Here is a 22747-nt window from a genome sequence, read left to right as displayed (position 1 = left end):
TTTGTACCCCTAAATCTACACGCACACACAAAAGAATAAAAATAAACTTAAAAACTTAGAAATTAAATAAACCCTTAGTATTAATGTTTGTGATATTGTTTGTGTATTTAGTGTTAAGTATTTGTAACATTTAAGACAATTTTGCCTATTAGGGCAAAAGATCAGCCTTGTACTTCCAATTTAAAATATGTCAGCCGCTGGGCATGATGCCATATGCCCACAGCCCCAGCTACTCAGATGGCTGAGGCAGGAGGATCACTTGAGCCCAGGAATTCAAGGCCAGCCTGGGCAAAACAGCGAAATCTCTTAAAAAGAAAACACCAGGCCAGGAGCAGTGGCTCACGCCTGTAATCTCAGCACTTTGGGAGGCCAAGGTGGGAGGATCTCCTGAGGTCAGGAGTTCAGCAGCCCAAAATGGCAAAACTGTCTCTACTAAAAACACAAAAAATTAGCCGGGAGTAGTGGCGGGTGCCTGTAATCCCAGCTACTCTGTAGGCTAAGGCAGGAGAAGCGCTTGAACCCGGGAGACGGAGGGTGCAGTGAGCCAAGATAGCGCCGCTGTACTCTAGCCTGGGTGACAAGAGCGAGACTCTGTCTCAAAAAAACAAAAACAAAAAACACCAAACCAAACCCCAAAACAGTAACAAAAAATACTTTTTAAAGTCAGTAGTTAATTAATTTAGACTTGTGGTTTTAATCTGAAGTTTCATTAAGTAGTACTAAAACATAAGATTTCCGATATTTATATGTTCAATTTATTAGCTATCTCTAAGATTTACTTCAATTATTTGTGAAGGTTTGTCAGAAAACTGAAGTATTTGACAAATACTATTACAGTTATTTAAGAAAGTAAAAAAAAATTGGTTTGTAAAAGGAATAAAATTAAATCAAAGTCCTCCTTTAAATGTTTAAATTTACTTAAAAAGTAAGACTTGTAGGCTGGGTGTGGTGGCTCATGCCTGTAATCTCAGCATTTTGGGAGGCCGAGGTGAGTGGATCACCTGAGGTCAGGAGTTCAAGACCAGCCCTGGCCAAGATGGTGAAACCCACCTCTACTAAAAATACAAAAAATTAGCAAGGTGTGGTGGCGCATGCCTATAATCCCAACTACTTGGGAGGCTGAGGCAGGAGAATCACTTAAACCTGGGAGGCGGAGGTTGTAGTGAGCCGAGATTGTACCACTGCACTCCAACCTGGGTGACAAGAGCAAAACTCTTGTCTCAAAAAAATCAAATCAAATCAAATCAAATCAAATCAAATAAAAATTAAGACTTGTAAACCAAACTTCAAAACTTAAAGAATTTGGGTTTTAAATTTAATTTTAATAAGCTACATAGTAATTCTTAAAACCAAAGGAACTGGTGAATAATCTTCCATTTAAAAAGTCACTTTCAAGGATACCAACTCTTACTTAAGTCTTATCCTTCAAAACCTCAATTCTTCCTCTTACATAATGCTTTCCTCTTTTAAAAAGACAGATCTATCATTCAAATTGCTGATTTGTTCTGTTCTACTGGCATAATTTATAAAGAATGTTTCCCTTTTCAAACTTACTTCTCCTATCCAAGATTATAAGCACTTTAAACAAGTATCTTTGAAAAGCTCTCACACAAGGCAGTTCACATATAGTAACTTGCTGGCTGATGAACTGAATTTTAATAATTATCGGTTTCTTTTTAAATGAACTATTACCTCTGTTACATCCCAATGGTGTAAAAATTGATCCAAATCTGTAAGGTAGAGAAGCACAGGGGAAAGCTGTGTCTGGATGACATGAGGAACTCCTCGAAGGCTCTGAAGCCAAGTCAACTCCTCTTTCGAAAACCCTAATACAGGTAAACAAAGAAAGCCAATTAAAAAAAAAAAGCAGTGACATTTTTCATAATTTTTTAAAAAACAGAGATGACATATGTCTTCAAGTGAACATTCTTTAAGCTACCTTGTTTTCTGAGCTTCTGCATTTCATGCAATATTTTAAAAAATAAAATGCTAGCAATGAAGACAGTTAAATTCATATAATTGCATAAAAGATGTGATCAGACCCAATCTATAATATAGCAAGAAACCGGTTTTACCACTTCTACTAGGGTTTTGACACTTTTACTTAGAGTGAAAAGCATAATCTTTCCAATTAATGGTAGGTTTAAAAAAGCAAATGGGCAAGTAAAAGCAATAATATACTCCTACATATATATCAAATGCTTTAGTTTCTTAGATAATAGCCCTTCAAATGTTTTAAAACTACTCCATCGCCCTAAGTGTTTTTACTTTGACAATACGTGTATAGTTCATTCAACAATTTCTAGTTCCCCTTACCACCTCTATTACACTTGGCCTAACCTACACAAACAACCTGCCAAAGTCACTCCTGAAAGGTAGTTCTCAGAACGATCAGAATACCACTGATGTGGCCCAACCCTATCTACCTTGATGTTCAAATCACTATACTTCTGTAAGCACAACCTAAAGAGGCAGCATCTAGTTTGATAGCCATGTACTGACTCCCAATGAGCTTTCTAAAACCACTAAAATCTTTTTGACAACTACTATTATTAAAACACAAAGCCTCCGCCACCTCAAATGTACACATTCAAAAGTATACAATAAACATATAGGAGCTTACGTTTATCTTCTGAAATATTTATCTTGCTAGATTCAGCATAGTATTGGAACTGTCAAGTTCTTTTTGGACTCTGACACTATATTAACTCTCCTAATTTCAAGTCTTCAGAAAATTTCAAAGAATCCCATCATTATCCAAGTATAAAATGAAAATATTTAAATACTGCATTTAAAATAATAGTAACAGTACATCAAACTTAAAAATACAATAACATGACATTCAAATAATGCTCAGGGTTTTGATACTCATACTATAAGAGATTTAAAGATAAATCATCCATACTCCTGCCTCAGGAGCCTAACAATGTAGGTTAGAAATATTCTTTCGATTTCCACTTACTAATCACAAAAATCACTCCAAGACAGAATATTTATCATCTTCAAAACTGAACCAAACTGATAAAATGGCAAATCTTAGAAGGATAATTGTGATTCACATTAGGTTTTTTCTTTTTTAATCTGGCAAGTGAATGTGGTTACCTGTAAGTGTGGAAAATAAGAAGCTGAAATAGTCCACATCACTCATCAACCAGTCTTTAGCTGAATACTTCCACCCAGAAAATGATGATCTATAAAAAACAAAGGGAGAAGTATTACCAGAAGTGACCAACTTGACAGACTTTTCAAAGGTAGCACAGTATATAACCATTTTTCTTTGCTGAAAACAAGTTTGATTTCATAGCTTAAAACCCATATATGCCTTGTATTAATTTCATATCCAAGGGCTCAGGTACCATAGTAGAAAAGTTTGAAATTCAAACATATTAATACAAACTTTCATTAAAAAGCATACTTGATCAACATATATAGTATAACAGAAGATTTCCATCCACTTGAAAATCAGACTCTAAGGAGCCAAGATGAAGTTTTGCTTTTCAGTGGCAGGTTCAGCTGCTATGTATTTACTATTTGATTTTTATAGTCTTACCCTCAGCAAATGAGTTATGTTTAAACAAGCTTCAGCTTCCTACATAACTAAGCAAAAGTATCTTAATTAGATAAAGAAAACTTATCTTTAAAGCCACTGTAAGGCAACTCTGTGTTCTTATTCTTAGTAAAGTTGTAACTAGGTCTATTTCACAATAGTGCAGCTAAGGTATTGGCAGAGGACTCAAAAGGAATAGCTAAATGTAAAGCAGCTTCTCATTAAATGAGAATTATTTGGTTCCTCCTATGAGATCAGTTTCTAGTGTCTCCTTTAAAAATTCCCTTCAAGGTAAAGCTAGGAAGAAAACAAATGTCAACCATGGGTGTTGCAGAAAGGCTCAGAATAATCAGACAAGCTGATACTAAAAATTTTTTATCACAGACATCTGAATAAATATCAAACAAAATTAGGAACTTCTAATTCACCTATAAGCACTTAGTAATTTTTTTACTGTTATAATAATTGGACTTATATTTATTAATATATATATTTTTTGAGATGGAGTTTCACTCTTGTTGCCCAGGCTGGAGTGCAATGAATGGCATGATCTCAGCTCACTGCAACCTCCACCTCCTGGGTTCAAACGATTTTCCTGCCTCAGCCTCCTGAGTAGCTGGGATTATAGACGTCCTTAATTTTTGTATTTTTAGTAGAGATGGGGTTTCGCCATGTTGACCAGCCTGGTCTCAAACTCTTGACTTCAGGTGATCCACCTGCCTTGGTCTCCCAAAGTTCTGGGATTACAGGCGTGAGCCACTGCACCCTGCCTTATTAATATTCTTACGAGGGGACGGGCATAAAATAATGAAAACACTCTTCTTGGGTGTCATTCCCAGGTGATAAGCAAAGGTCTATGGGGCAAGAGCACAAGCTAAGGAGGTTATAAAAAGTACAGATGCTCAACAGAAAGAAGTACAAAATAGTGGTTGGAAAACAAACTATTATCTTCTTGAACTCAATGAAAACAGGAAGCCACTGTGCCATCCAGTGGCCAAAAGGGGCAGCAAATTTATTTAACAGCCTATTTAAAATTCTGACCCTGTGAAAAGTGATAAATGACAAGCAATATAGCACACTGTCTTTAAAACTAAACTATGAAAACCATATATACTTTCCAAGCCTGAACACTTCTGTGAGCAAAAGAGGGTGCTGGTGCTGATTATGCTGGGCCAAAAGGAGTAAAATGGAACTGTTCCTGGCAGACAAGGTCATATGTTCACCCTATTTGAAACCCGAGCCAAACTTCCTGGTACAAGCTAATTTCTCCTTCCTCAGAGATTTTATCTAACACCATGGAGCATCTTTCCATATTTATGCTTTCTGTTCCCCCAATCTGGCTATAAATAAATTGGGGTAGTGGGGTAAGAACTGAGAAAAGGCCACTGGATATTACGATGAAACACCACAAGTAGAATGGTATGAGGAAAACATCAGATTATAAAAAAACTATAACTTGCTGGTAAAAAGGTAGAGACAGCAATTCCAAACACATTTTTTAAAAGCTGAGAGAAACATGAATGATTTCTAGCTGATGGGTTTTTAACACGTGGAATCCCTGCTTAGGTGGTACATGTCCTGCCATTAGACAAATGCTTTAATACAGATGGCAAGGTATCAGAACTACAAAAATTGAGCTAAACTTAATCTCACAGACCAATTAATGTGACAAGATAAAAATCAGAATTGAGTAAAGGAGTATTGCAGAAAAATCAATCTGGCAACAGTGCACAGGATGCATGGGACTGAGAAGCAGTATTTTAAGAGTGTAAGTGGCAAATAATTTAAAAGTTCACTTTTATAGTCATGGTCAAGAAGAGGAGTTATTTTGAATAAAAAACTAAAGATATGAAGTAACCCAACATATATATGTCTGAATGAACTAACCTTCAGTCCTTTTTTTAAGATGGAGTCTCCCTCTGTCACCCAGGGTGAAGTGCAGTGGCACTATCTCAGCTCACTACAACCTCTGCCTCCTGGATTCAAGCAATTCTCCTGCCTCAGCCTCCTTAGTAGCTGGGGTTACATGCACGAGCTGCCATGCCCAGCTAATTTTTGTATTTTTAATAGAGATGGGGTTTCACCACGTTGGCCAGGCTGGTCTCAAACTCCTGACCTCAAGTGATCGCCTGCCTCAGCCTCCCAAAGTGCTGGGATTTACAGGCATGAGCCACTGCGCCCAGCTAGTCTTATTATGACCCTATGAAAAGTGATAAAATGATAGTGCCATGGGCTCAACAAGACTAAAAAGTCCTAATTTTGTATTCTTTTTAAAAAGGGACTACTTTAGATGGGAATAGTACACCTATATAGAGAGAAGTCTACTAATGAACTCTGTACAAATACTAAAAAGCAAAATTTAATTTGGCAGACTTTAACTACAATGACAATCGTTTAAATATGAGTCCGTATTATCAGTATTTGTAAAATTAATATATTTTCCCAATTCTCGCCACTCATCGCCACAAAAAGATAAAAGCAAAAAAAAAAAAAAAAAAAAAAAAAAACCCAAGATTTTAAAAAACATCCTTGACAAAAGTTACTAAACATAAGTGAACAGATGTTGAGGAAGACATTAAATGCATCTTCCAAGGAGAATCAATTTCAAGAAACATTCAAGGGGTGATTTAACTGAACTGAATCTAAGTTATAGCTAAGGAACAGAGTGCCCTCTACTGGAAGTCAAATAAAAAACAGGCACTTAAGTTACAAAAAATTTTAAAAATTTAACTTTTAAAAGGCCTAGCACTTTGCTTACACAAAACAAAGTGCAGTTTTTTTAATATCTAAAAAAAAAAAACATGGAAAACTAATCAACATTTAAAATTCTTAAAAAATATGTCCAGGCCCCTTTAATGGGCATATACAAGGAAGAAATAAACCTAGAATTTTTAAATACAAACAATATTTTATTTATGTTTTGTTCTCTGTTTTGGTAAAAGGCAAATTTACTGTCAGTTTTGAAGCACACTTCCGGTGACCAGAGTTAAATATCTGTCCTACACTGGTATGAAGAAAGTCTATTAAGAGTAAGCTACTCTTATCTACCTGAGATAGGGGATCTATACAAGAAAACTTTTCAACTACAGCCTAGATTTCTATTTCTGCCTAAAACCACATCAGACCCTTCCCATCAGACCCTTCCCACAACCAGTAATACTGCTGAATACTAAAATACTATGACTGAAGATATACACATGAGGATACTTCCAACACAAGCAGTATCAAACCTTTCAGAGTTTCAGAGTAAAATGGCTATGGAAAATGGCATGTGGTGTTAGCTACTTTGGAGGCCAAGGCGGGAGGATCTCTTGAGCCCAAGAGTTCAAAGCCGCAGTGAGCTATGATCATGCCATTTGCACTCCAATCTGGGTAAGAGTGAGAACTTGTCTCTTGAAATATTAAAACTTTTTTTTTTTTGAGACGGAGTCTCGCTCTGTCACCCAGGCTGGAGTGCAGTGGCACCATCTCGGCTCACTGCAACCTCCGCCTCCTGGGTTCAAGCAATTCTTCTGCCTCAGCCTCCTGAGTAGCTGAGACTACAGGCATGTATCACCATGCCTAGCTAAGTTTTGTATTTTTGGTAGAGATGGCGTTTCACCATGCTGGCCAGGCTGGTCTCAAACTCCTGACCTCGTGATCTGCCCACCTTGGCCTCCCAAAGTGCTGGGATTACAGGCGTGAGCCACCGCGCCTGGCAAAACTTTTTAAGAAAGGTTAAAATGGTAAATTTTATGTTATGTTTATTATACCACCAGGAAAACAAAAGAGAGAGATTACAAGTAATTCCTGGTCTCAGTCCACAAGCTTATTTAATTCACCAGCTACATTAAATTCTGAGCTCTCTGAAGAAAAGGTCTATATTGCAATTCCGTAACAACAAAGGTTTGAAGTATGACACCCTCACCTACCAATAAATCCCTTACTACACACTTTTGTTAATTCTATTTCAACTCTTATTCCAACCTATCTATAAAAATTATTAACCAAGTAATTTGAAAGTCTTACTCTTGTAAACTTACTCTACCTAGTGATATCAACAGTTTTAACTGTTGCATTAAGAGTAAATGAAGGTAGTATATGCGACTTCAAAAGCCTTCCATAATTCACAAATTACCAGTAAAAGGGGGAAAAGATTATACACTTAAAATACAGCTCACTTCAGCATGCTACCTCATGTGCAGTATCCCGATAAGCATGGCAGCCAAACTTGAACTGAGTCTTCCCATAATACAGCAACGACTTAACCGAGAAAGCAGATCAGCAGGCAGACTGGGTAGGAAATACACAAGCTGAACCAAACGCTGCTGAGAGTCTGCAGGGAGAACCACCACAGCACCTTCTTGTGGATCTAGTGAGGTGGATAGACATATTAACATCAACTATGAAAGACAAGCAAACCAGAGATTAATAAAGCAGATCAATTACTTCCAGTGAATTATAGGCTAACATTTTATGCTGAATTTTATGCTGAATATCAATTACATAAAAGCATAATTATATTAATATCATCAAACACTTATGTACGGCTTGTTAAGCTACTGCATAAAATAAAATACCAAACATAATTTATTTAAAGATTTAATATCCAAGTGTCTTGTTAGAAATAAAAACTTTCATGGGGGTAAAGAGGAAAAGAGATTGGGCACAAAGTAAACAAGCAATTTTGCTAAACAGTGACAATTACAACATCAACCTGACTTAAAGCAAAAGACTTGGTTTGCTGTGTGTATATATACACCTACATATATATGACCAATATTGAAAAATACATATTTAAAACTATAACCCACAAAAGGTGGAAAACACTCAAATGTTCATCACTAGACAAATGGATAAATACCAGTGACATATCCATACAACAAAATACTACTCAACAATAAAAAGGAATAAAGTATTGAAAATACTATGCTAAGTGAAACAAGCCAGACACAAAAGGCCCCATGTTATGTAATTCCATTTATAAGAAATATCCATGATAGGCAAATCCATATAGACAGAAAGTAGATGAGTGATTTCGAGGGGCTGGGGGAAGGAAGGAGTAAGGATGAACTTTCAATCAGTACAAGTTTCTTTCTGGGGTGATAAAAATGTTTTAGAATTAGACAGTGGTGATAGTTAGTTGCACAACCTTAGGAATATAGTTTTTAAAATTCATTGAACTGTATACTGTAAAATGGTGAATTTCACAGTATGTGAATATTTCGATAATGATATGTATACATACATCTCAGTTATGTTTTAATAATTCTGCTTAAAATATTAGTTAAGTCAGTTCCAGATGAATAAATATATGAAAGTCATACAAGATATTCATTATAATTAAATAATAAAGATACGTCTTGCCATCAGAGCAAAAGAATTTTTAAGTATCAGATTAGTTTTGAATTTATGAATAGCAAGTGGTTTGAAAGACAATTTAAGAATGCAATAAGCATCAACAATCATTAATCTTCTATATCCTAATACTGAAAATGAATTTGCTGTCTGATATTTTGTTTTGGCAATTTAACCATGGTATTACTAATTTAAACTAAGGGAAAGGCAAAACTACAGAGCTCCCCTTAAAAACTTCTTTTGTGTATCAGGGTGGACCAATGACTACCTACGCCATTTAACAAATGAACTCTTACCATAAATTCGGAGGGCAGTAGCTTGTAAACTTTTTAGTAATTCTTTATTTGCTCGTGCTGCAGCAGTATGAATGATATCAATAAGCTGTGTAGAAAGCTCAGGATTTCGGGAGCCAAGATGAGCAAGTTGCAATGGTAAACCAGCCAGCCAACGGGACAGCACTTTACTACGATATCTTAGAAAGACCAAAGACATCTTTGTAATTCTCAAAGACAAGGGAAATAAATTTAAACAAAAAAAAAAAAAAATTTTTAAATATATCACAAAGTGACTAATTATGTACCAATAATACCAAATTTATTCATTTAAACATTTGAGAACCCACAAGATGCCAGCATCATTTTCCAAGGCTTTACGCACTAAATTAACGTTAACTGGGGCAGTATCTAAATTGTATTCTTATTTTCAAGGATAAAGACACTTAACTATTTATCCTAATTGGCGGTGTTATACTTTATTAACAAATGTACACATTCACCGTAAGTTGCTCCCATACAAAATGGCTTCAAACTTGTGCTATTTTTATTTCTTTAGAATACTTGCTGGAGTGCAAATGTCTTGAATAACAGTGAACATTTTTACTAGGTCCCCTGAAAGGTTGGTGATTCTATCATGGACTTTGCTGTCAAGACAGACCTGAACTTAAGTCTCAGCTCTGCTACACATTAGCTTCATAATACTCACCAATTTATTTATTTTCTGCTTCCTTCTGTAAAATGGAAGCTAACAGTATTCACCTCACAGTAGCAGTATGAAGATTACTGAGATTATGTAAAGTACTTGGCTTAAAGTAAATACCCAAATACGTTACAACTACCTACATATGTTGAGGTCTCCCAAATCTGTATCTTCCTCTCAAACATTTCTGACTATGCCAAATAAACCTCAAACTCACCTTACTGAAAAATTCCTTAGTCCACTCTTTCGTTGTCTCTCTCTGATAGCACCAAACTAAGCCAGAAACTTTCTCATCTTCTATTGCCCTCACTCTTATCCCATATGCCTCAATATGTCACTAATGGCTAGAGATTCAACCTCCATAATTTTTACGGGAAGGGAAGAGAAAGGGCTAAGATGGTTCCAACTGTCCCTTAGCTATAAGTGGACAGGTGGAAATGCATGCCTAAGCAGTCTTTTATCTGTTCAGATATGGGTATAAAGTTTACTGGCACTTTATGTATGCTTCTTTTAAAATTTTATATCATTTCCTAAATGCAAACAAGTAGGATTAAAAAGAATGAACTTCTCCAAAGATTTAATCTCTCTAAAATTATTTAAATATTTAAACAGACTACAGAAAAACTCAGCAAGAGAAAAAGGAAAAATAACAAGATTTTACCTGAATCTACAAGATCTCAGTTCTTCTGTCTGATAGATTTTACTGAAAAACTTCAATAACAAAGTCCGAACTGGAAGGATAAGGCCCCTCTGCTGATATAATGTATAAACTGCCTTAATAAGAGTCTCTGTGTCCTCTACAAACAGAAAGAAAACAACTTGCATATGAATCAAAAAATGTTTAACAGCCCCCAAATTCCTCTGAATGCACCGAAATACTTTGTTCCTATGGCAAAGCCAATTTTAGCCACAAACTGACAACTACCATTGAAGTCCTATAGCAATGGCCTAATAAAAAAGTCAAACCAATCAGTAGTTACAGTATAAATTTTCTTAACAACAAACCTAGGAATGACAAAAACCGGAATATCAGAAAGGCGATTTAGATGGGAACTACATAGGAAAACTTTGTTTTTAAATCAAAGAATAAGTAAGCCACTCTAAAACTGACTTAATATAACTTAACATCAAGCTAGAAGAAAGGTAAAGAGACAGGGAAGATTCATGCCATATGAGTCAAGAGAAAAGTTCTCAAATTCTAGTCAAACTAGATAAGAAGAGGGTAGAGTCTTTGTCAATTTGCTTCAGAGTGGACCTACCCACTTACAGATACTCTGAGCCATAAACAATTTCAGTGTTCAAGTAGACAGTAGCTACCTTTTAGGGCTTGAATATAATTAGCCTGACTACATGGAATGTTTACAAGCCATCATTTCAAAGCTAGACCTTAAGATAGCACATGTAAGAGCTCCACTCTTAAATAAGGGCAAAGTAGCATCACCTACCTCTGTTTGGTTGTATTTGCATTAACCTCCAGGATACTCCCAGCAATCTGTTCAGTTGCTTACTATTTAGCCTAGAGCCATCTTCAAGGGTCTCTGTTACAAATTTCCTTATCATTTCTATCCAACTGCAATCCTTCTGCAAAGTTGACGCATTTGCCAGGGAGACCATGATATCAGACAGTGTTAAATTCAGTAAGAGATGATCTATGTTATTGGAGAGAACTGTGCAATGCTTGATGCTAGAAACAAAGACACACACATCTATAAAGCGTTACGTCTACCATGACTGCTTCATTAGAATACTTAAAATAATCTATCGGTGGAGTTTTAAAAAATTCCGTTCTAGGATTAATAGACGGCCAAGAAGATAGGTGCATAGGCAAGACTTAGGCCACAGTTCTACAAATAAACCATTTCATTATGGAATCAGAGTTGTTAAGAAGGTACAGAGTGTATACAGCTCAATTCATTACTCAAGGTGCTATTCATACAAAATGTAAATGTTCTTTTAATATTGCCTGGGAACTTGAAAGATAAAACTTAAAAACCCTGACACACCTGATTTAAGGCAGATAATTACATTTGGATGTAAATCACAGCAGATCTTGGCTCTGCTTTTAACTAATCATCTGACTTAAAAGAATCACTAGTCTTTCCTGGCCATAACTTTCTCATACGTGAAATAAGGAGACATATCCAGGTAAGCACTGATTTGAAACAATTCTATAATTCACATATTAATATCGGTTTATTCACTCTAGCCAAACAAAACACAATTTCAAAAAACCTCAAATAAAATATTTTAATAAAAACAAAATTTGCAACTTGGAACATACTCATTTCAGACTGTGGTATATTCAACAGCAGAGCTTACTTCTTTCATGTTTAGAAAAACACAAAGCTGGCTGGACGTGGTGGCCCATGCCTGTAATCCCAGTGTTTTGGGAGGATGAACTGGGAAGACTGCTTGAGGCCAGGAGTTGGAGACTAGCCTGGAAAACACAGCAAGATCCCATCTCTACACAAAATAAAAGTAAAATTAAGGCTGGGCACGAGAGCTCATGCCTGTAATCCCAGCACTTTGGGAAGCCGAAGCGGGTGGATCACCTGAGGTGAGGAGTTCAAGACCACCCTGACCAACATGGTGAAACCCTTGTCTCCACTAAACACAAAAAAAATTAGCCGGGTGTGGTGGCACATGCCTGTAATCCCAGCTACTTGGGAGGCTGAGGCAGGAGAATCACTTGAACCCAGGAGGCGGAGGTTGCAGTGAGCCGAGATTGCGCCGTTGCGCTCCAGCCTGGGCAACAAGAGCGAAAACTCCATCTCAAAAAATAAATAAATAAAAATAAAATAAGCCAGGCATGCTGGCAAGTGCCTGTAGTCCTAGCTACTCAGAAGGCCGAGGCAGGAGCATCATTTAAGCCCAGGAGTTTGACGTTACAGTGAGCTATGATCACACAACTGCACTCCAACCTGGGCAACAAAGAGAGACCCTATCATTAAAAAACAGAAAAGAAAAATATAAATTTGACTGAAGCCATAAATATCTCAAGTCAATCAATTTTAAAGGAAAAGATTAATCCTAGTTAGTCTTGAGCAAGGGCACAGTAGTGAGGAACCACAAATACATGAGAAGGGAAATAAAAGAAATCTGGCATTATCAAGCATCAAATGTAAGACCAGGAATGACAAATGAGCCTGGAAAGGTAAAATGGAACCAGGTTACAAAGAGCCAGAGGCTAAAGACATCAAAACTAATTCTGTAAGCAAAGGAATAACATGGTTGCAAGCTTCTTTCAGAGACATGATTGTGTGGCTACAAAAGGGAAAATCAGAGTTACAAACTACAAACAAAGAAGTAGTTGTGGGGCTACTACAGCACTCCAAGCAAGAGATGGCAAGTCCAAGAACCAGGGTCAATGCTGATATGAACTGGGAGAAGGAGGGCATTTAGAAAGAACAAAAATTAGCCAGATTTGAAATATGCTTAAATATATACAAATATATGAGTCTGAAGATGGTGGAGACAGGAGGAGTAGTCATCAAGGGTTCTAACAGTAGTGACTAAATTGATAGAGATGATGAAGAAAAAGGAGCAGAGAGATCTAGAAATTAATTCTTCGTTGGTTATGTTGAGCCTAAAGGATCATAATCAAATCCAGATGGAGATGGCCAACAGACAACTCAGTGTACAAGTCTGACACTGGAAGAAGTCTGAGCTATTTAATAGAAATTACCCACGTGACTGCTCCTAGCTTCAAAGAAAGCTGGGAAATCTGTTTTTTATTTTGTGTAGTGACACATTCAGATGAAAATTAGGAATCCTATCATTAAGAAAAGAGACAGTAAACACTGGGATAGACTTGAAACATTTCTTCCCCACAGGCAGAGCTTTGGAAAATTTACCCTAACTTTATCTCAGGCAGCATAATCTATTACGATCCAGAAAGTCTCAATGGACATCTGCAAACTTGGGAGAGTTCCTTCTGCTCCTCCAATAACATATACAGAAATTTCAAAGACTAAATATACCAACAATTCTAGGAGGAAGGCAGATCCCTGAAGAAACTTCAATTTCCAGTAAAAGTAGTATAGGTAATTACAATATTGCTGAAAATAACTAGAAGTGCAAGATTCCAGCACTCAAGGTTTAGTCCTGAGGGCAACTGCCAGTGCAAAAGAAAAAAGCTGCAAAACTAAGGCAACCTTTTAGTGGCCCCACAAGAAAAGGAAGTCAAAAGTCAAAGCCTAGGGCCGACCAAGACATCCCTACCTTTTTTTTTTTTGGAGACAGAGTGTTGCTCTGTCGCCCAAGATGGAGTGCAGTGGCACGATCCTCCCACCTCAGCCTCCTGGGTAGCTGGGGTTACAGGAACATGCCACCACACCCCACTAATTTTGTAATTTTAGTAGAGATGGGGCCTTCACCATGTTGGCCAGGCTGGTCTCGAACTCCTGACCTCAAGTGATCCACCCGCCTTGGCCTCCAAAAAGGCTGAGATTACAGGTGGGAGACACTGTGCCGGGACAACATCCCTTCCTTGAGCTTGGCCCTTTAAGGTTTCTCTCCCAGGAAAGTAAAAGTAACTCTTAAGATAAACTTGAATCCTAGTTCTGCATCATTCTAGCAGTTTAAAGAATAATTCTTCTCAAACTAATCTATAGATAGATTCAACACAATCCAAATCAAAGTTCTAGCAAGCTATTTTGTAACTGTTGACAAACTGATTCTGAAGTCTACATGGTAACGTCAAAGACCCAGAATACCAAACATAAGACTAAAGCAAAACAAGCTGGGAATGGTGGCTCATGCCTGTAATCCCAACACTTTGGGAGGCCAAGGTGGGAGGAGCCCTTGAGCCCAGTTGAAAATCAGCCTAGGCAACATAAGGAGACCTCATTTAAAAAAAAAAAAACTCTAAAGCAAAACAAAGCTCGAAGACTCACATGCCCTATTTTCAAGACTCACAATAAAGCTACAATAAGCAAGACAAGATGGTATTGATGAAACAACAAACATACATAAATTAATGGAACACAGTCCCAAAACAAACCCATGAAAATACAGTCAACTGAATTTTGACAAATGAGCAAAGGAAATTTAATGGATAAAGTATAGTCTTTCCAATGAGTGGTGATGGAACAATTGGAAAGAATTCTAGAACTGAAAAATAAAAAATGAAAATTCCGTGGACTTATGTTTGACTACAACTGAATAAAACTAAATAATTAAAAACTGGAAGGGATAAAGAAAAGATTAAAAAATAGGTGGCGGATTCAATAAGTAGATGTAACATGCATTAAATTAGTCTTGAAAGGAAAGAAGAGAAATTGGCAAATGTTTAAAAGATAATACGTTTTTCAGAACTGATGAAGACATTTCATTCAAGATTCAAGATTGATCAGTTAAGTCCACTGAATCCCAAGCAGAATAAACAGAAAAGAAAACCACACCTGGATACATCACTGTGAAACTGCAGAAAATGAAAGACAAGAAGAAAAACTTTAGGGGAAAAAAAAAAAACACAGGTAACTCCTAAAGTATCAACAGTTAAGACTCATAGCTGACTTCTTAACGTAACAATGGAAACCAGGAGACAGTAAAATATCGTCAGTGTGCTCAAAGAAAATAACTGCCAAACCTTTATTAACCCTGCTAAAACATTCTTCAAAAATGCGAGAGAAATACATTTTTATGGGGGGAGAAAAAATGAACTAAAGAAGACTCTAAATGATCCCAGGCAGGACTGAGATACATGAAAAACATGAAGAACAAAAAGGTAGTAAATATAATGACAGAATTCATAGTGGTAGACAGAAGTTTACTAAAGTATCAATTTTTGCTTGAAAGCTCAAATTTTATCAGTGGCAACAAATGCCATTTGTTTTCCTGGAACTAATAGCCTCACTTTGTTCTTTTTTTTTTTTTTTTTTCTGAGATGGAGTCTCACTTTGTCACCCAGGCTGGAGCACAGTGGCACTATCTTGGCTCACTGCAACCTCTGCCTCTGGGCTTCAAGTGATTCTGCCACCTCAGCCTCCCAAGTATCAGGGGTTACAGGCGTGTGCCATGACACTTGGCTTATTTTTGTATTTTTAATAAAGACAGGGTTTCACCATGTTGGCCAGGCCGGTCTCGAACCCTTGACCTCAGGTGATCTGCCCGCCTTTGCCTCCCAAAGTGCTGGGATTACAGGTGTGAGCCACTGCGCCTGGCCAGTCACTTTGTTTTTTGTGAAAGCATGTGCCAAATACCCAAATCTGAATAACCACTGTTTGTCAGTCATTTTCTTCAAGTTAAAATCTAGTCCATTCCAGGAAAATACAAGTAGGAAAATCCCACAGGGCTATTTCCTTGAGACAATCATAGTTCTTTGATATGCAGCAGAAATGCTTTATGTACACTTGCCATTCATCACACAGAATATTAAAAATATGCATTCTCAAGGGTCATGACTTTTTTATTCTTTTTGGAGGAGTCTCACTCTGCCACCCAGGCTGGAGCGCAGTGGTGTGACCTCGGCTCACGGCAATGTCCATCTCCAGGGATCAAGTGATTCTCCTGCCTCCCGAGTAGCTGGGACTACAGGCGCCTGCCACCACACCTGGCTAATTTTTTGTATTTTTGGTAGAGACAGGGTTTCACCGTGTTAGCCAGGATGGTCTCAGTCTCCTAACCTCGTGGTCTGCCCGCCTCAGCCTCCCAAAGTGCTGGGATTACAGACGTGAGCCACCGCACCAGGACAAGGGTCATGACTTAATACAATCACTTATGTTTACTGCTTATTAAGGACCTTCTTAATGAAACTGGCTTGTTGTTTTTTTAAACCGTGAGTGTATGGTGGTGAAGAATACAATGTCTACTAGTATAGTTTGGTGCCACTGTCTTAATTCATCCTAAGATACTAACAGTTTTACCCACCATTGCTTTTGTATCATTAGTGCAAATGTCAAAACAATGAAAAATGCAAAGAATGTCTTTTTTTGAGATAGATGGTGATGATCACACAATGTGAAAGTACTTAATGCCACTGAACTGTACACTTAAAAAGTGGTTTAAATGGTTAATGTTATATATATTTTACCCCAATAAAAATAAATTATATCATTTTTAACTTTGTATTTCAACCTGAGATTTAAAAATGTAGATATCAGGTTAAAAATACAGGCTGGGCACGGTGGCTCGCCTGAGGTCAGGAGTTGGAAACCAGCCTGACCAAGATGGTGAAACCCTGTCTCTACTAGATACAAAAAATTAGCCGGGTGTGGTGGCGCATGCCTATAATCCCTGCTACTTGGGAGGCTGAGGCAGAAGAATTGCTTGAACCCAGGAGGTAGAGGTTGCAGTGAGCCGGGATCGTGCCACTGCACTCCAGCCTGGACGACAAGAATGAAACTGTCTCAAAAAAAAATAAATAAATAAATAATAAAAATACATTAGGGGTACATGAATAAGAAGTGCGAGCAACACTGGCCTAGATGAGGGGTCCCCAACCCCAGACCACAGACTGGCACCGGTCCATGGCCTGTTTGGAACCAGGCCACACAACAGGAGGGGAGCGGCAGGCGAATTAAGATTGTTCTGTATTTACAGCCGCTCCCCATTGCTCACATTACTGCCTGAGCTCTGCCTCCTGTCATATCAGTAGTGGCATTAGATTCTCATAGGAGCATGAACCCTATTGTGAACTGTGCATGCAAGGGATCTACACTGCATGCTCCTTATAAGAATCTAACGCCTGAAGATCTGTCACTGTCTCCCATTACCCCCAGATAGGACTGTCTAGTTGCAGGAAAACAAGCTCAGAGCTCCCACTGATTCTACATTATGGTGAATTATATAACTGTTTCATTACATATTACAATGTAATAATAATAGAAATAAAGCGCACAATAAATGTAATGCACTTGAATCATCCCAAAAACCAATCCTCCCACCTCAAGTCCGTGGAAACATTGTTTTCCATGAAGCCAGTCCCTCATTAGCAAAATGGTTGGGGACCATTGGTCTAGACCACTGTTGACTTCCCTAACTTTGATTTGTGCTGCTGTTCATAGGCTATTTGCTAAGCATTTAATGCACTTACTTAAAAGCAGCCCGTAGGCTCCCCAAATATCAATCATGGGGGGAATCTTTTGAAAAGCAGGTTATACTGGCAATCCATCTTTGCTAAAAATCCCTCCATTTCATCATCTCAATCTCCTCATAAAGTTAATTCCTTTTCTTTTTTTTCATTTATATCTCAGCACACTGTCGCTTCCATCAGGGCAGCCTTGCTAAGATGGTCCTCCCCTCATGAAAGGTCAGGACCAACTCCTTACTACATACTCCTGTATTAACCTAAGCTCTTTCTTCACTTATTTATCACAGTCAGTCACTGATTAAAGAATCAAGTAAAATAAATGTCTTTTTCATTAGACCGTGCTCCACAAGAACTGGTACTCTACCTATTTCCTTTACCATGAAATGCTCAGCAACTAGTACAATAAGTGCCTTGCACATAAGAGTCCAATAAGTTTCTTTTTTTTTCTTTTTTTTTTTTTTTTTTGAGACACAGTCTCGCTCTGTGGCCCAGGCTGGAGTGCAGTGGCCGGATCTCAGCTCACTGCAAGCTCCGCCTCCCGGGTTTACGCCATTCTCCTGCCTCAGCCTCCCAAGTAGCTGGGACTACAGGCGCCCGCCATCTCGCCCGGCTAGTTTTTTGTTTTAGTAGAGATGGGGTTTCACCATGTTAGCCAGGATGGTCTCGATCTCCTGACCTCGTGATCCGCCCGTCTTGGCCTCCCAAAGTGCTGGGATTACAGGCTTGAGCCACCGCGCCCGGCCAAGAGTCCAATAAGTTTCTTGAATGACGATACACCGATACATTCTTCAGTAATTTATTTACACTGAAGTCTACTAAATCCTAAACATCTAAACCACAATTTAATCACATTTTGATGAAAATTATATACAGAATGCCTTATCTGAAAAAATACACGTACATGTAATTCTCCATCAATACTTCAAGAGTTCATGGATTTTTCTGAAGCTTACCTATGAATCCCAGAATAAAAACTCTGGTAAGAAAATTGTATGGGGGAAAAAATCTAACATCTTGCTTAATAAAGTGTGTCTTTGATTCTGTCCCCTCAACTCCAGAAGCTCCCTAGAACAGTTCTGACTGAACCAAAAGTCTTCAATGCCAAAAGGATCTGAAGATGAACTCCTGAGTCAAGAAACGGCTTCCCCATCAAGGCCAGGGAAGAGCAGAAATCAGACTGGACCCAGATCCATGCTCTCCATCCATTTCCTAATCCTGTAGCTTTCTTGTATGCTATCTCCTCTAGTTACAATAGTCTCATCCCTTGCATTTCTGCCTCCTGAAACCATATCCACGTTCATACCCAGTTGAAATACTATGCTTCAATTTAGCTTTGTCTGTTTATCCTAACAAGCAGTGATCTGTCTCTTCCTATGAATTCCTATAGCACTTAGTTGTATAGTTCTAATGATACTTTTATACTGCTTTGTGTTACATATGTAAATTTACATATGTAAATATTACTGAGCTACTGTTTCTCAGCTTCAAAGTCACCCTCTATACTCTCCTTTGTGACCCTAGGGTTGGGACTCTGGGACCCACATTTTTTCCTTTGTAGATGGTTTATTAGGCTCTGCCAATAAAGGGGTGATACAAAAGGCCTAGAAAGCTGTAAGAGGAAGACGGGACACTCTTCTGTTTACTTGCTAGCTTTGTTTTTGTTTCCTATTGCTGCCAGTGCCAATCAGCAGCTCTTCTTCAGGTCATTTGCAGTTCGTTATAATAGCCATAGCAGACTCCAGTTTGTAGTTTTACTGACACAGAACCAGAATCATCATGCCTCTCAGAAACGTCAGCACCAGCCAGCTACACCCCCTTTTCAAAGTACTGGACCCCCGCCCTATGGGATTCTTGCTCTCAGCTCAAGATATCAGTACCTGCTGAGGAGCAACCCCTTCTGAGAGGTTAGAGTTTTGGCTCCCTTCCTCCAAGCTTCTTCCCTTCTTTGTTCTCCCAGTTCTACAGGTACTATCTGCTTCCCGCAGTTGGTACCTCCATAATACCTAACTTCCTTTGTATACATAGTTAACAATTATTTATATTAAATTCTCTTGTTAAAAAATCATTGCACTCCAGCATGGGTGACAGAGCGAGACTCTGTCTCAAAAAAAAAAAAATCATTGTCACAGTTTCTGTCTCATGACTGCACCCTGACACACACTCTTTTATGATTTAGAATATAACTACTTAAAGCTGGGTGCAATGGCTCATGCCTATAATCATAGCACTTTGGGAGGCTGAGGTGGGCAGATCACCTGAGGTCAGGAGTTCAAGACCAGCCTGGCCAATATGATGAAACCCTGTCTCTACTAAAAATACAAAAATTAACCAGGCATGGTGGTGCATACTTGTAATCCCAGCTACTTGGGAGGCTGAGGCAGCAGGATCACTTGAACCCGGGAGGCGGAGGTTGCAGTAAGCTGAGATGGTGCCACAGCCTGAGAAACAGAGTGAGACTCCATCTCACCAAAAGAAAAAAAAAAAAAAACCATATATATATACACACACACACATATACACATACACATATATATACACCTATGTACATATATACATATATAAGTATATATGTATACATATATACACACACACATATAGAACTGCTCAAGAAAGGTACAAGGCTTAAAAAATCTCTTCCTATCACAATACTTTGTTCTACCTTGTTCACAATAAGCAACCAAAACAAATATTTAGTGAATGAAAGAAAAACTCTTATGCCTGAAATAGCTATATTGCTTCCAAGCATATCCTCTGAACTCTGCTCAAAAAACCTCAATGATTCTCTAGCTAGTATATTCCTTTTGATATATTTAAGAGCCTCTGACAGACTTTAAGATCCCTTGCAAGTGTTTGCTCATTTACAAGAACCACAGTATTAGTGTTTTAGCTTGTACCTGCTTGTCAAATTTCATTACATAACTTGTTCTCACATTTATCTGCTCTTACTTGAGGCAGACATTTTAAATAATTTCTAGGCTTACTTTTTTTTTTTTTTAACCTTCATCTTCTAATCAATTACCTTTTATTTCTGATTTTTCTCCAATTGCCCTCCTTCCTTAGAGATACTAACATTAGTTTCACTACCAGGTTCCTCATGTATAAATGAGAGCAGAACTAGATGATCATCAAGATGTTCTCCTGCTTAAGAGGTTCAATAATCACACAGTGCCTCACCCAAATAAACCATACACCTTCGTCACTTCTATTAAATTCGTATTTACGTAAATTGATACATTCATCTAGCACAAAAAAAAATCATTTTACACACTTAAAAAAAAAAAAAAAAACTGTTAATCCCAAGGCTCAAACTGACTTGTCCAAAAATCAGCCTTACTTCTACTTTTATTTTCACAAAATCTAGACTTAAACACACAATAGTGTAGAAAGTTCCATATTAAGGCTAATTATCTCCCGATAATTTCAGGTTAAACAGCTTTTCAAGGTTATATAGTGAAAAAGAATCATAATACCTTTTATTTGGCTCTTTCCTTTTGTGCTTGGTTATTTCTTTTAAGGCATATGGAAAACGACTCATAAAATGGTGTTTGAAATCAATAAGGTAGTTCTTTCGAAGCCATGATTCCTATTGAAATAGCAAAGATTAGAAAAATCTACAAGAAAAAACGTAAAATAACCAATAAAACTTGAAGAAAATTGACAACTTGTCAAATGTCCCATCATAATTCACTATCTACCAGTAATATAATATGTAAATAAATTTTAAAATCAGAATTAACTGTTAAAGCACCCAGTTTTCATCTGTAGATCCTTTTGGTGCTTAATAATTACTTCTACTTGCATTCTGTCTGCTGCTTAAGAGAGAAAAAGTGAAAGTATCTGAGATTAAAATTATGAATTTGGACCACTAATGCAATGTTTATAAAATAAACAAGAAAGTCTTTCTCCATGATGTCCTATCTACACCATAACTCTATTCTCCAGCAATTCCATTAACAGTTTCACAAAGCAATGCATTTCCTTAAAATGCTTCAGAAGTATTGGTGAATTTATCATTTCCCTCCTATGGAAGCACTGTCTTTCTAATTCCAAATTAGAATATTCTTTATTTCCTCTTATCCAGGGTAACCAACCATTCCATTTTGTCAGAGACTGAGAAGTTTCCTAGATGTGGGACTTGAGGTGCTAAAAGAGTTGGTCACCCTACAGCTCAATTTGGTTTTTTTTGTTTTTTGTTTTTTGAGACAAAGTCTCGCTCTATCGCCCAGGCTGGAGTACAGTGGCACCATCTCAGGTTACGGCAACCTCTGCCTCCCAGATTCAAGCGGTTCTCATGCCTTAATCTCCTGAGTAGCTGGGATTACAGGTGCCCACCACCACGCTCGGCTAATTTTTGTATTTTTAGTAGAGCTGGGGTTTCACCATGTTGACCCGGCTGGTCTTGAATTGCTGATCTCAAGTGATCCGCCTACCTTGGCCTCCCAAAGTGCTGAGATTACAGGCGTGAGCCACTGCGCCTGGCCTTACAGCTCAATTATTGTTCCTCCTTAGTATCTTTACTGGGTTCTCTTCTTCCTGACTTCTAAATGTTTGGATTTGCTCAGTAATAATACTTGAATCATTTCTGTCAGAGCTCCAGATTTTATATACAAATATATACTTGACCTTTCCTCTTCAACTTCTGACAAGTATCTTAAAACTGAACATGAATAAAACCAAATTCTCCCTGCCAAATGACCTTCTTTCTCATTTAGGCGATGTAACACTGGCCTCATCCTTGACTCCTCTTTCCTTCATTATACATACCAGCAGTCTCGCTGGCTTTACCTGGATCCAGCTACTTATCATTTCAAACACTAGACACCAGGTCACCATCATCTTTTATTTGGATTACTGCA

At 37.8% G+C, this 22747-nt stretch overlaps 2 protein-coding genes across 8 annotated transcripts in view; one reads left to right on the top strand and one right to left on the bottom strand.

Moving 5' to 3' along the window:
• INVS (inversin) overlaps positions 1–19519 on the top strand; it is a 236930-nt gene extending 217411 nt beyond the window's left edge. For 5 of the 6 annotated variants that reach the window (XR_013404658.1, XM_077965649.1, XM_015117205.3 and 2 more), the window contains one exon: positions 18950–19519. The gene's annotated coding sequence lies outside the window, so the exon portion shown is untranslated. The remainder of the gene's footprint in view (positions 1–18949) is intronic. The other variant, XM_077965642.1, reaches the window with a different exon arrangement.
• TEX10 (testis expressed 10) overlaps positions 1–22747 on the bottom strand; it is a 50715-nt gene that overhangs the window by 16715 nt on the left and 11253 nt on the right. For both annotated transcript variants that reach the window (XM_001112220.5, XM_028835022.2), the window contains exons 5-11: positions 21362–21474; positions 11305–11543; positions 10521–10656; positions 9181–9356; positions 7721–7898; positions 3103–3191; positions 1693–1826 (exon numbers count right to left, since the gene is read on the bottom strand). In XM_001112220.5, the coding sequence (XP_001112220.1) occupies positions 1693–1826; positions 3103–3191; positions 7721–7898; positions 9181–9356; positions 10521–10656; positions 11305–11543; positions 21362–21474 (1065 nt within the window). The remainder of the gene's footprint in view (positions 1–1692; positions 1827–3102; positions 3192–7720; positions 7899–9180; positions 9357–10520; positions 10657–11304; positions 11544–21361; positions 21475–22747) is intronic.

The sequence above is a fragment of the Macaca mulatta genome, chromosome 15 (genome assembly GCF_049350105.2).
Source record: "Macaca mulatta isolate MMU2019108-1 chromosome 15, T2T-MMU8v2.0, whole genome shotgun sequence".
NCBI classification, from domain to species: Eukaryota; Metazoa; Chordata; class Mammalia; order Primates; family Cercopithecidae; genus Macaca; species Macaca mulatta.
Note: the sequence above shows the minus strand (reverse complement) of the source record. Positions and strands in the feature narration are given on the sequence as shown.